This window comes from Leptonotus elevatus, chromosome 15 (assembly GCF_054856555.1).
Source record: "Leptonotus elevatus isolate MCC_2025b chromosome 15, RoL_Lele_1.0, whole genome shotgun sequence".
Lineage (NCBI taxonomy): Eukaryota > Metazoa > Chordata > Actinopteri > Syngnathiformes > Syngnathidae > Leptonotus > Leptonotus elevatus.
This window is the reverse complement of record NC_141253.1, coordinates 7,261,597-7,275,305: the sequence shown is the minus strand read 5'-3', so window position 1 is coordinate 7,275,305 and position 13,709 is coordinate 7,261,597. Positions and strand designations below refer to the sequence as shown.

General features: G+C 40.3%; 1 protein-coding gene across 1 annotated transcript in view; it reads right to left on the bottom strand.

The window, feature by feature from the left end:
* LOC147161802 (uncharacterized) overlaps positions 1-13,709 on the bottom strand; it is a 64,108-nt gene that overhangs the window by 1,812 nt on the left and 48,587 nt on the right. The window contains exons 39-46 of the mRNA XM_086095964.1: positions 13,620-13,694; positions 13,404-13,535; positions 12,932-13,090; positions 11,558-11,629; positions 2,110-2,755; positions 1,107-1,242; positions 789-845; positions 356-453 (exon numbers count right to left, since the gene is read on the bottom strand). Of these exons, the coding sequence (XP_085952090.1) occupies positions 385-453; positions 789-845; positions 1,107-1,242; positions 2,110-2,755; positions 11,558-11,629; positions 12,932-13,090; positions 13,404-13,535; positions 13,620-13,694 (1,346 nt within the window). The 3' untranslated portion in view covers positions 356-384. The remainder of the gene's footprint in view (positions 1-355; positions 454-788; positions 846-1,106; positions 1,243-2,109; positions 2,756-11,557; positions 11,630-12,931; positions 13,091-13,403; positions 13,536-13,619; positions 13,695-13,709) is intronic.

Genomic DNA, 13,709 nt, shown 5'->3' with positions numbered 1-13,709 from the left:
ATAATGTCAAAAACCTTCATGCGCTCACACTTTCATACTTTGGTGGCAGTAAACTACGTATGGATCTAACACCCTTTAAGATCTTTTAAGGATTCGGAGGAAGCTGATAAATGTCAGAAATATGTAACAATTTTTTTTTGTTTTTTCGGGGCATGAACACAATTTTAATTGCATTGGTTAATTACAATGGGTTTTCATAAGTGACTCATAAGTCAAGGTACCATTGAAGTGCACGCGAGGCAAAATTTCCACAGCATAGAAATGGTGTGCATTAAAATGAACTGCTCTGGTATCGGGGTTTTTTTTTTTCCAAGCACTGGAATTCACAAGTGCTTGTGTGGAGGGAATCGCGTACCTCGTGGACCAGGTTGTGTGTGTTGTGTTTCAGTGTTTAACCCTCCGAAGACTGGTGCGCTGCACCGACTGAGCGGCCCTTCTCACATCCGCCCCCACCTGGAGCAAGGAGGGAGGGAGGAGGGACGGAAACGACACTCCTGTTAAGTGCTGAAGTGTCTATGCGGAACCGGAGCAGGAAACTAAAACTTGTGATGCTCGCAATGCACCTGATTCGACTACTCAGATTGTGGAAGGGTTCAAATCACTTCAGGATAACACAAAATGTTTTGTTGTCTGCTGATGGGGCAACAAGATTTGAACCAATTTGGCTGCTGGCTTCTGTTAATTTCTCATCTTATGTACTCGTATTTTTGCAGCAATCTTTGATCCGCTATAAAGAGCTCTGTCTCTTTAACATGACTTTTTTTTTTTACACGTACAAATGCACTCACCTTTCGATTAAGCACCCTCCCGTGTTCGTCAGCAGCATATTCCTCTTTCTCCTCTCTCTGCATAAGAAGAGTCATGTAAACATGAATACAGAACTTTCTTTTTAGGCAGCAATAAAGTGTTTATTAGAAATGTCAAATTAAGGAAGAAAATGTCAGTCTCTTAACCATGTGTTGCACCGTCCGCACAACACATTTTTTCGGATCAACAAGTGCCGCGACGTCATCAAAATGATCCATTTTGATGAGTGCTGTTTCAATGAGAGTAAAGCTAATGATGATCATATACTGTTGTACATGTAAATAAGCTGTGTCACACACCGGAGTCAGCAGAGCCTCTTGGACAGCGTGCAGGCCCGGCGCGCTGTTGTCACGTCCCGATGATACCGAGCCCACCCAGCCCTGCAGGGAATCCTTGTCGGGTAGGTAGGGTTGAAAAGCTCCGCCCCCAACCAACCTAACATACGGAAGGAGTAAAAAAAGAAAGTCAGTAGTGGATGGAGAGCTAGTTGGAGTATGACTGAGCCCCATTCACACTGCCTATCAAGGCATTGACTACGGAGGGATTCTCAAGTAATACGGCTTGATATGGACCCACAAAATAAAAAATAAATAAATAGCACACCTATGCTTTGTAAGTGCAGATTCGGATAGACATGGCCATAATACATAGATAAGGCAATTTACTTACCTTAAAACAAAAGATGCGGGCCTCAAAATACGGTCGAAAATTAAGTGTGAAACTTCCGGATCCCAAAAGTGGGGATGACACCCAAACTTCGAAGGGCCATAACTCGAAAACTGTTCAAGCTAGGAGGCTCAAACTTCGTATTCTTTCTTTTGACATCACACGGTACTAATGTAATAAAAATCTGGCAAATTGAAGAGGTGTCACGGTGGACATTTGGGGATTTTTTTGACACAGAATGACCCACCAAACATCGGTCCAAATAATTAAGCATGGTGGTGGTAGCATCAAACTTTGAGTCTGTTTTTAGTCAAATAAATAAATACATAGCTTCAGCTGTGAACCCAAGGAGGAGAAACTGGATCATTTCTTAGCATTCCAAAATGTTGACACATATAGGAAGAAAAATGGTATATAGCATTAGCAGCATGATTGTAGTACCATAAATTAAGAGAACTGAATCACCGTTTGCCAAGTCAGCTTTGTGAACCCGGGCTATCACATAGAAATGTCTCGCTCTGGTGGTTTCTATGTGAAAAACACAGGCAAATAAATTCCGACTTCACAAGTACGTCTCTGATTTGGCAATTTTCTGCAAAGGCAGTGTGAAAGGGGTCAAAGTCAGACGTGACATACCGGTTGTCTCCATTGTGCTCGCCCGCTCGACTCAACGGGGACATCTCAGGGTGGTGGTACGCCTGCTGGCCTGTAACAACACAAATGCTTTCCACTGAACCAAGCCCTGCCCCGCCTCTTTTAGCTCCTCCTCCCACCGCAGGAGCCTCCCCTCTCCTCCCGTCCGACCTCTGACCTCCCAGCTGGCCATTCAAGTTGACCTTGGGAACGGCGCCACTGGCTCTGACCCGGTCCCTTTCGGCCAGCGCGCTCACCGGCTCCAGTGGCGCCTCCTCCTCCTCAACCTCCCCTTCCTCCTCCTCTTCCTCTTCCTCCTCCAGCTCCATGATGGAGCCGCTCGCACCGCTCGCGCCGCTGCTCGGGCGGCCCAAACTGTACGGGAGGGAAAGCGTGGCGCCTTCCGAGTCGTCCGCTCGACTGCTGCCGTCCAAAGAGGAGTCCTCCACCGTAACTAGCGAGGGGCTGACCCCCGCTGGCCACACCTGGACGTCAGACATCTCCATCAAGGTGTCCTCTTCTGTGGCGGCGATGGGGGCGCACTCCAGACTGGACACTTCCTGCCAGTAGGGCTCTGCACCAAGAGGAGAAGGCAAACTGTATTGCATGGAGGCCGGAGATAGCAGCTCCTCCTGTACCAGCCCATAACCTGGAAGGACGAGAGGGGCGAGACAAAAGAAAGACTAACACCATGCAGGCACAGCCAAGCAGCATGGGGAGGTTGCGGTGGGGCGGAATGTCTCTCAAAAAGGATCTTCCACCAATCAGTGCAGTTCAGCTCACATTGGTACAACTCTGAGGGTTACCAGCTAAATGACTGCGCAATGGTGTTGTACTGTACTTTTTAAGCATCATTTGTAAGTGTATGAACTAGGGCTGGGCTAAAAACAATTGATTAATCAATATCGATTTTGCTTTTCATGAAACCATCAATTATTTTAAAGTGTTTTTCACATAAATTGATGAGAAAATAAAATGTAAAGACCTAAATGTTTTTTGTATCTCGCTGTTTTCTTGAAATGTATTCACAAGAATTTGAGACTATCTTCTTACATTTATGAAAGACCTGACTTATTGCACTTTAATTTATATTTACAATTATTGAATTACAATTATGAAAACAGTGTTTTCATCTCATCCTTGTTGATGACAAAGTTTGTGTGTGTTAAGTGATTCTAACACGTACATTTTTTTGGAATTTAATGTTTGTGGAGTTTTTATCATGTTTTTGATATTTAAGAAGAATTTATGTTCCATAAACATATGTATATTTCATTCACTCCCATCGACGAGTCTACTTGTCAGACCGTTTTTTTCCATTGGGAGTGGCAGAGGGGCCGCCGTTGTAGATCTGCAGCCAAAATCGATCTTACAATTTATAATAATTATATAAATAAATAATTTGTATAATATATATATATAATTGTATATTGTATATTGTATAATATATATATATATATATATATATATATATATATATATATATATATATATATATATATATAAAATTTGAATGACGCAGCAGAAGGCAGCATTATTAATCGATATTGGATTAAATTGAACTGAATCAAATCAATCAGTGTCGATACCCAGCCCTAATACTATGAACCAAGACACAATTCTGTCTTGTTGATTGGATAAAAAACAACTTTTCTAACACCAACGACAAAATTCAAATAAACATACAAAATACCGGAAGTCCTTTGTTGTTAAATTTTTGTGTCGTGCTACTGTGACGTTACATCAAGTATGTGACAACTATCACCTAGATCAGGGTTTACCGATCCAAACCGTGCCATACTGAGATGAACTGTACCACTTGGTGGAAACGTGTTTGGGGCTCAGCCCTGTCCCAATAAAGCTGTAAAAAGCCCGGAGTCAGCCACCAATCAGGTCATTTTTCATATTAAAAAGACACAACGGTAATCTGACTCCAGTAGGTTTCTTCTAAACTTCAAATCCTTTAGTTTTTACACAATTAGATGCAAATTCGTTCACAAATGTGTGTGATAAAAGAAATGCTTGAAAGATATTACATACGGGAGGTTATTGTCATTGGGACAAGGGGAGCGTTTGAGGGAAAGGTAGAGAGGGTTGGTGAGTCATCAGTCTCTGTGACAACATGAGGCTACGACTGTAAACATGTAAGAATGTAACATAGCAGAACATACTAAGAAGGAAAGAAAGCGTCACTGAGCTTCTTTTGGGGTTGGCACGATATTTGTTCATCTTCAAACATTTGTTGGAATCCTCTGCTGTACAATTGTCTTGGCAACACGTTGTATAGTCTAGATGCATTCAGGTCAAAACTGAAAAAAATACTTTCTGGAATCGAAATTGCTTCCTGGAATTGATATTGTCATACTAATTTATTGAGTTTTGACAAGATTTTGGATGGTAGACACGTTTTCCACAACACTCAGGCAGTATCGTTAGTATCGTTCCAACCCTTACAACACATTCCACAATGCAACGTTATTGCAAGTTTTTGGTGTCCCTGCATTCTCAAGAATTAGCCGTGCATACTAAGTCTCCCCCAACATGCCAACACACACACTGGACAGACCAATCACACATTTTCTTAGCATTAGATAAGCTGTACCTACTTTTCATTCAAAAAATAAATAAACGCATAATAGGTCTTCACCAGTGGTTCCTAACCTTGTTAGGAGGTGCTGAACGCCTCCATTTTTTCTATACGCATTCACCAAACCATTCTTTATTAAAAAATAAAATATGATTTTGACTCCTATTATCAACTCAACTCTATATTTGTAGCGCACAAACAACCACTGCTGTTTTCTTAAAGGGGAAGTCAACTCAAAAAGAAATTTCTTGACAATAATATGTTCTATGCAGCCCCGCTAGTCTAAATACGTTATTCTGGTTAATATTGCGTTAGTGGAATATGAGTTAAGCAGCAAAATCCAGCAGTTTTTGATCAATATCCGAAGGCGGCCATTTTAACACTTGCTGTCGAGTGAAAATGACATCACAGTTGCTCAGGTAACCAATCACAGCTCAGATTCAGAAAACAGGTGAGCTGTGATTGGTCGTTGCCTGAGCCCTGAGCAACTATGACGTCACATACAGTCGATAGATAGTGGCAAAATGGCCGCCCCCTGAGATGGATAAAACCAGCTGGATTGTGCTGCATAATTTATATTCCACAAATGTAATATTAATCAGAATGTCATGTGAAGTCACATATAACATATTATTGTCAAGAAATGCTTATGGTTGACTTCTCCTTTAAGATGGAACCCAGATTCAATGAAAACAGCAGAGGCCCCAGAATTGATCCCTGTGGAACACCATGCGCTCCTTTATATACGTGAATTCATATTGCACATATTCATCCATCTTTTTTTTTCGCTTGACAGAGTATGAAGGGATTACAATTATGAAGAAATCTCGACGTACCATCACAACAGCCACAAGTCGACTACTAGGCATACCAAATTCCCTGCTGCACAGATAGGCCAAGCAATCTAGCGTGATTGCCTGGTTAAAAACCACTGTCTTACACTCTCCAGACAAGGTCAAAAACAGATGCTGGAGGTTCAAGGGGAAGTCATTTTAACTTTCTTAAGGGAAAACTGACTTAGTTGAAGCAGACAAAGTCGAAGGGCTTTTTAACACGACAAATGACATTTGGCTGTGGAAGATAGGAAGCGTGTTGAATAGCGATTCAAGCAAAGATGTTCAAATGCGGGAGTTGGAATTCTGGGTCAATTTCATCAAGGCCTGTATGAGCAATTTAGGCTATTCAGTGGCGAATAGATTTTCTTGGCACAATTGTCACAGACTACTTTGTTAAGCGTGGCAAAGGGGTCACTGGGCTCAAATGGCTTGCAATGTCACCAGGTCTCACTGCAATGGAGAAGCTTTGGGATGTGGTGAAGCGGAATACTGCTCTAACTGGGTGATAAAATGACAGCAAGTGCCACATTTATTGAGGAAAATAGGGCCATTCTTGTGCCTTTTATAAAGAGCACGGTGATGGTGACATGTAGCTCGAACTGGGTGCACTTTTGCCCAGCCTCTCGCTATCAGACCATAATAACCGCAGCACACCGGGCAGCGCGACCAATTGCAGACAAATTAGTCGGCGACTGTCCCGCGCACATCTGCCAAATGGCCCTCACGCTCATTTCAAACTCGCTGCAACCTCTGGTCTTCTTGTTGGGGAAACGTGTTGTACATTCATTCTAACGTGCTGTATTGTTTTTATTGAACCACAATGGTGTTGCAATTGTTAAGGATAAAGCGGATAGCGCTAGCCGATGTTGCTATATTATAACGATGCAAAGAGAGGAAACGGGCATGAAATAAAGTAGCAAGTGTAGATTTTCGAGAGAATGTTGTCAATGACAGCCCTAATAGTCAGGTTTCCATCCAATTGTTTCAAATGTTTTAAGCGAATTTACTGAAAATGCAAAAAAAACGGACGGATGCCAGTTTCCATCTGTTCTTCTTTTGCGAATATTGAGAGGGGACTCCACCGCTGTAGGTGGCGGTATACACCATAGAGATGTGATCCACCAGTAATTTAAAAGAAGACGACCGGGAAGCGACTGCGCCGTGTGATGTCGTATGAGTTTTCTTTTGTAATTCTTGATAAACCGTAGCATTTATTTGCTGGTTCCCAACTAAAATAGCATTAATATTCGCTTCTTTAATTAATTTCAAAAATATTTATGTTACGTTGTCCCCCCCAAACATACCTTACTTTATTGTCCGACATTGCTTTGTGACGTAAAAACCTACCTTGTGAGGTAATATCCAGTCAAAACGTGTGACGTGTATCCGGTCTTGTCAGCATTTATTCGCAAAACCTGTTTCCATAGCCAAAATTGGCATTTTTCTTTTTTCGATACGCTTCAAAATCCCCCGCCTGTTATGGTTTGGGTTTGGTTAGTTTTGTTGTTTTGTGTTTTTGTCATGGTCTGTGTTTGGTTTGGTTTTGGTTTGGTTTTAGTTGTCACGTCTCCCTGTTGTTATTGTTCTCGTCATCCCGGTCCCTTGTGTCTTCCAATCAGCACCCTCTGCCACTTGTGTCATGTCCAGGTGTTTGTCATTGTCTCGTTAGTTTGCTCCTATTTATGCTGCATTCAAGGATGGTCGGAAGTCATATATATATCCAAGTTATTTTTTCCCAGTTCCGACCTGAAAGCGTTCGAGGCGAAAGTAAACAGAAAATGGCGGATAGTGATAAATTGTTTTTTATTATGGTCCTCAAAGGTCATTTTGACCTCCAGCAAACTTGCCTTCTCACAATTTTGCTTCATTTATTGTTTTTATCTTCTTAGTAGTTCACTGTATAATTTCATGCAGGAAAAGAGCGGCATACTGTCACGTACGTTACGTGAAGTTATGTAGAATATTTATGAATGAAGAAAGCTATCTAGTTTTATACTCGAGTAAATTGTATTTTGCCATTCATGGTCTGTTTCCAAAGGGGTCGCCATTGTAGAGTGAGGTCACTTGTAGTCCGTCGCTGAAGTCGGTGTCCTTTTTTTTCTCCGACTTTGCAAGTGGAATTTCCAAGTTCAAGGGGGCGTTCCCGTACACACTTCCTGGTTTGAACTCTGAAAAGTCCGACTTCCGACCATTCTCAAATGCAGCATTAGTTTCCTCCTTTCCTGCAGTCTTTGTTGGATCATTCGTTTGCGTCACAGAGTCTATGTCAATTGTCCTTTCCCGAGATTACCTTGTGTGTTTTGTTTGTTGCTTTGCATCTGCTTTTTGGTCTTTGGTTAATTGAGTATTTTTTTCACGTTCCCTATTTGCTTTTTGGTTTTTCTTTTGGAAATAAATTCCTATTTTTGTCAAAATCCTACAAACCTGCCTTGCCTCATCACTTCCTGCATTTGGATCCTCAACACCTCCACAACCTGAGACCCCCTCTGAGCGTAAAAACTTTTTGGGGGCTAATTTTGGGCGCTTTTTCGAATTTCTAGCGTTTCCATTCAGTTTTATGTTCACATTTCTTGAAAATTCAAATAAAAATGGGTGGATGGAAACCCAACTATTCGGTGATTGCGCTTGTGATTTCAGTGACAGAGACTATCCACGCTTCGCTTTTTAGCCACAGGTATGTATGAAATTATAAATATACTTGAGCATTTTTGTAAAACACAATATACATACTGTATATAATGTATAGGACAGCGTGGTAGAGGGTGGCTGTATTTCTTTTTGTTGCGAAAAATCATGTAATAAAACATGGCATTTTTCATTGGCCAGAAAATCGGTGACATCGCATCAACTTGCAGAAGATTGGCAAAAGTTCCCGAGGTATCTAAGAAGAAGGTAGCGAAAATTCAGTTTGACGACATCTTACAACTGGAACTGTAGTACAATGAAGTAGATTTGCACAGCTCAGGAGAGGCCTAAAGCAGCTTCCTTTTGCGTGTCAAGATACCGGTAAAGAAAAAAAAAACATTCAAGGACACAGAAACTTAAAAAACAAAACAAAAACAAACACAAAAAAAAAACTGCACGTGGGCTGGTTTGCACCAAGTTTTTAACCGACAAAGTTACGATGACTATGAGACGGTACTCCTGTCTGACAGTTCAAACATTCACAGGGTTGACTTGTTTTGATGACGTTACTGAAACAACTCAGATCTGACTCAGAGATGTTATATCTGTAGCAGGAGGTGAGTCTCCGCAGATAAAAATGACACCGCTCAGCTTTGCATGTTTGTCAGTTTTTGTGACGGGGCCAGTTTTCAAAGAAAACCGACGTGCTTTTTAAAAAAATATATTGTTTTTTGAAGATAATGATGTGGACATGAAGCGCTTGTGTTTGGCTCAACTCAAAACATATTTACTTGAAATTTCACACTTTTTGGTTGGGCAGGCATGCCACACCCTCAATTATTGCTTAATTTTCCATAAATACATCTTCCTTCATGTTTTGATGATAAGTGATACACAATAGAAATAAAAAGTTAAATTATTTGGTGGTGATGACTAAGATTAAAGTCTCTGATTGTCATGAGTGTGAATAAGCCAAAATAAAAGTCACTTGGCTGGTTCACCAATATCACACTGATCAATTACAAAATATTTATATATATATATATAAAAACGTAATCAACTAATTTCCTTTCGGAGTCATAAATGCGTATGTGTGTGTGTGTTTCTGGGATGTTACGGGGCCAGGAGGATGACAAATGATTTCAGAATGAGGCGAACATGGTAGAATGGATCAGAATTGGAATGAGCATTAGAATGATGAATATGTTCTACGCTTTTCCCTTCACCCCTACTTTTTAGACACAAACACGCACAAGTGTCAAAGGCACAGTAACATATGGTGTAACTGAAATTCATTACGGCACAAAGATTGTCATCACAGAACAACAGCAAAAAATAAATACAAATTGCACGGCACATTAGTCATTTACCACAGACACACAAACACACCTAATCATACTCCTATTGGACTACGAATGGGGACAAACACTTCTAGCTAACAAATGAGGCTTAAATATAGAAAATAATTCACAGGCGCCCAGACAACAATAAAAATCAACACTCACAGTATGAGCAGATGACCTTCACGCAATGACTGTTTTCCATGAAACTTGGGCAAAATGAGTCATAAAATGGAAAATCTCAAAATAAGTGTATTGTTTACCGTCGTGTATTTTCATTGTCCAACATAATTGCATAATTATGGAATCTCGATTCCCAAACACATTAAAGCGTGACACATTTGGAGCTTAACCAGAATGTTCAGAATTTCCTTAAACGTCTTCACAATTTTGTTCATGGAATTGTTTTAATGTGCAACATTTTATGCAAAATCAGTGATCGACTAATGTCTTAATTTGTCATTGATTAGCTCAGCAAAATAAGACATTACATGTTATATTTCATGTTTATCAAGATTTTTGGGGGAGTTATTTACAGTATTTGTTTTTCCCATGCATTTCAATTGCTGTCAATTATACGTGGATTTTCGCCATTTGTGGACCAGGCCTGTTTCCATCCCCCGCGAATGGCGGCAGTCGACTATAGATTAAATATAAACGTTTTTCAAATAGATACATTGCTCCATCTTCTGATTGAATGAGTGATCTTCTTTTCTTTTCTTTTTTTTACTTGATCGACTGAAAAAACCTGATCGTGTAAAGATGATGGTGAAAGATCACTGGCACACATTATTCCAAATATTATTCATCGAAATGGGAAATTTGAACAAATTGGCCGTCGACTAGATCAGTGTTTCCCAATAATGATTATGATGCTATTGCCTCAATTTATTCACAAATATACTTACTCGGTATGACATCTGTGTCTGTTTAATTGAACACAAAGCTTATATACTCAGACCGATTCTGTTGTGTGAATGGCACCAGGTGGCTATGACTATTATTTTTGCCCATGAATGAAAGAAATGGTGTCACAGTCACCTTGCATGAACGTTATGTGCTGCATTTCTTACAGCGTAGCCTCAAAAGCACACCATTTATTTCACAGAAAAGGAAAGGGCACATTTGTCCGTTAATAAAGCATTGATGACAAAATACATCGACTGAATAAACATTGTACACAGTGAAGGAAATCTGAAAGTGAAAGCATGCCATGCAATTAAAGGTTTAAAATGCTCTCCCACGCAACTGATGCTAGTTTATTTTCCCTAAAAAAATACAACCATTCAGACACATCAATCCTTGCAATACATTATCATGCAGCATGCGCATGCACAAAATGTAGAAGACACACAGAGCTGGACTGAGAGAGGCGGAGGAGAGGGTCCCCCGCTCAACTGAATGAGGGAGGAGCGCGGGGAAATTGAATGACAAGAGTGGAGGAGGAGGAGGAGGAGGCCCGGAGGTTCAACATAAGGCCACATGGGGTCAGAGGTCGGACAGGAAGAGCTGTGAGGAAGAAGAGCAGGTGACGGGAGGAGGAAGAGGCAGCAGATATGACATGTCGTAGATTCAGAGATCAAGAGAGAGAAAGGAGAGAGAGAGAGACTGAGCAAAAGACAAATGCTGAGCTCTGTCTTGTTCTCAGGCACGGAGAGAAGGAAGGAGGAATAGAAACAAGGTATGAAGGCCCAGAGCACACTTTCTTCTGTGTACTAGTGCCACTTTTGACTAGTGGATTCATCCCAGACAAACACACAAACTTTGGGGGGGGAAGGGGAAACTAAACAAACAACAACAAAAAAAACATTCTCAAACATTTGCCATTAAGAAAATCGGGTTTAAAAATTGTAGAATAGCTTACATAATCAAAAAGGAGATAGATTACCTTTGTTTCTCATGTATGGGGTGTGAAAAAGAATGACTTGTGCTCCAGTGAGGCGGAAGGGTATATGTGCATGCTGCTACAGAGAATGACACCATTGCTCAGACCCTCGGGCGGCATCCTCCGAGAGTCATTTAGCAGACCACCATGCAGCCCAGACTTCCACCTTTCCACTTACCCCTCCTGAAAAACGGGGGTCTAATAACTCGTGGCTTGTGCACGAGGCGCGATGGCCTTGTGTCCGTGACCTCTTGTGAAGCAATAGAGATAAGGTACAAAATAAAAATAAAAGGCTGTTACCCAGACTCACGGGAAGGGTTGCAACAGTGTGAAGGGACAGTGGAAAATTTAAAATAAGAAATACGATTACCATTACAGCCTCAAGGCTTTAGAAGACCAATATGGATGTAGACGTCAACACCAATATTTTACATCTAATAGGCATTTGCAGTAGTAACATTACCAAAGAAGGTGATGTTGTTTTATTTAAATCTGTGGCAGACTTAAAATTACAAATAGACGGTTATTGCTATTTTCTTTTTTGCAAAAGCAACACGATTTTCAACAGTGTGCTTTCATTAATTCATTTCCCAAATGAATATGCACAGAACCTTTGTGTACTTTAACAGTTTGGCCTTGGCAGAGGTCACTAAAATGTATTTTGAGTGTCTTTTAAAAACATTTTTTTTTATTTGTTTATCTGTTTGAATAACAGGTCAAATTATATATGCAATGAACAAAATTAAATATTAACAAAATAAACTATTTTATATAAACAAATGTTTTAATTTATCTTATTAAATAAATTATGTATTATATTTAAAAAATAAAACAATTAAAAAATTAGAGGTACTTATTTTATCATTAAAATGAACTATTTTACGTACATGACTGTTGGGCGGAAACCTCCTAAGTCTAAATTTTACCATTTTTAAAATGGCTGCGTCAGAAATAACACAATTTTAGTAAATAATTAAACCACTCCTCTAATTGGGTTACCCAACTTTGGTTGGTTATCTTTATTTAAAAATAAATAATAATCAAGAAGTCGGGTCAAATTGACCCAATTAGTAAGTAATTTGACCCAATTTTAGGTTGTTTCGTACAAAACAAGCCAGAATGTAAGGTCAAATAAAAACAACCCAGAATGTTGCGTCAAATTGAGGGTCCAATTTTTGACAAAAACTGGGTTATTTTTGACCCAACAGTAACTATTGGTCAGTCCCCACTTGGGTCTGTTGTTTTATTTTATTTACAATTAATTAACTAATCTTAAACCCGTATTATATTGGTTTCTCATCAGGGATTGTCAGAGTTCATTCAAGGTCGCAACATTCGCTAAATGTTCTCTGAACACTCGCTTAATTTTAAGGTTTTTTTTTCTTCACAAGGAAAATTTGGAACACACTCAAAATACTGCAGGAATACTTAAGAATTGACACAAGCTCATATTAGTATTAACACAGGAACTTAATACCGCACTCCATAAGTTAATTTCTCTTTGATAATTAACAATCTTTCATTGACCTTCATGTGTATGGGTGTGACATACCATTGATGACACCGGGTGACAGCAAACTGGAGTCCCGATCGCTCAGCCGGCAAGCGCCCTCCTCTGAAGATCCGGGTGCCAGTAGTGTGGCCTGACCCTCCAGGGAGCTCACAATGTCTGCACGGTCGATGTTCTTCAAAGCAGTGTACAGGCTCTCCACTGAGAGGAGCATCACACACGTCTTAGATTAATAGAGATTTGTGTGTATCACGCAGCAGTGAACATATACAACGGGTCCCTGGTTAACGTTCGAGTTCGGTTCATATATGAACGGTGGAGATGTAACCCACATTTATAGTCTGAACCGTCACTAACATACATTTATGCAGTTGTAATGTCATAATAGCAGTAAATATTCATTTGAAGAACACTTCAAAACAACCAAATGAAAAAAAAAAAAGTACGGTGGTAACTGAAACGTCATATGTCAGGACTGTTGTAAACCGAGGACCTTCTGTATTGGCGGACATACTCTTTGCCCTCTTTCCCTCTCTACCAGCCCAGAGGTTGAGCAAGGCGGAGCTCTGGTCCAGCAGAGAGTTGGGATTCTCCACGCGGATCCTATTGATGTCATCAACGCCAAACTGAAGTTCTCTCGCCAACTCTGTGCAGGGGATAGTCAAATCAATTCAAAATAAGTACAAAAACAGCAGTCAGGCACTCGCGTCTTTCTTTTTGCGTGACTGACCTGCCCAACTTAAACCCAGTTGCTCCGATATAATGTTGATCTTGACCTCAGTCCTCTCCATTGCATTCACTGTGGCTGAAGAAATGAAAA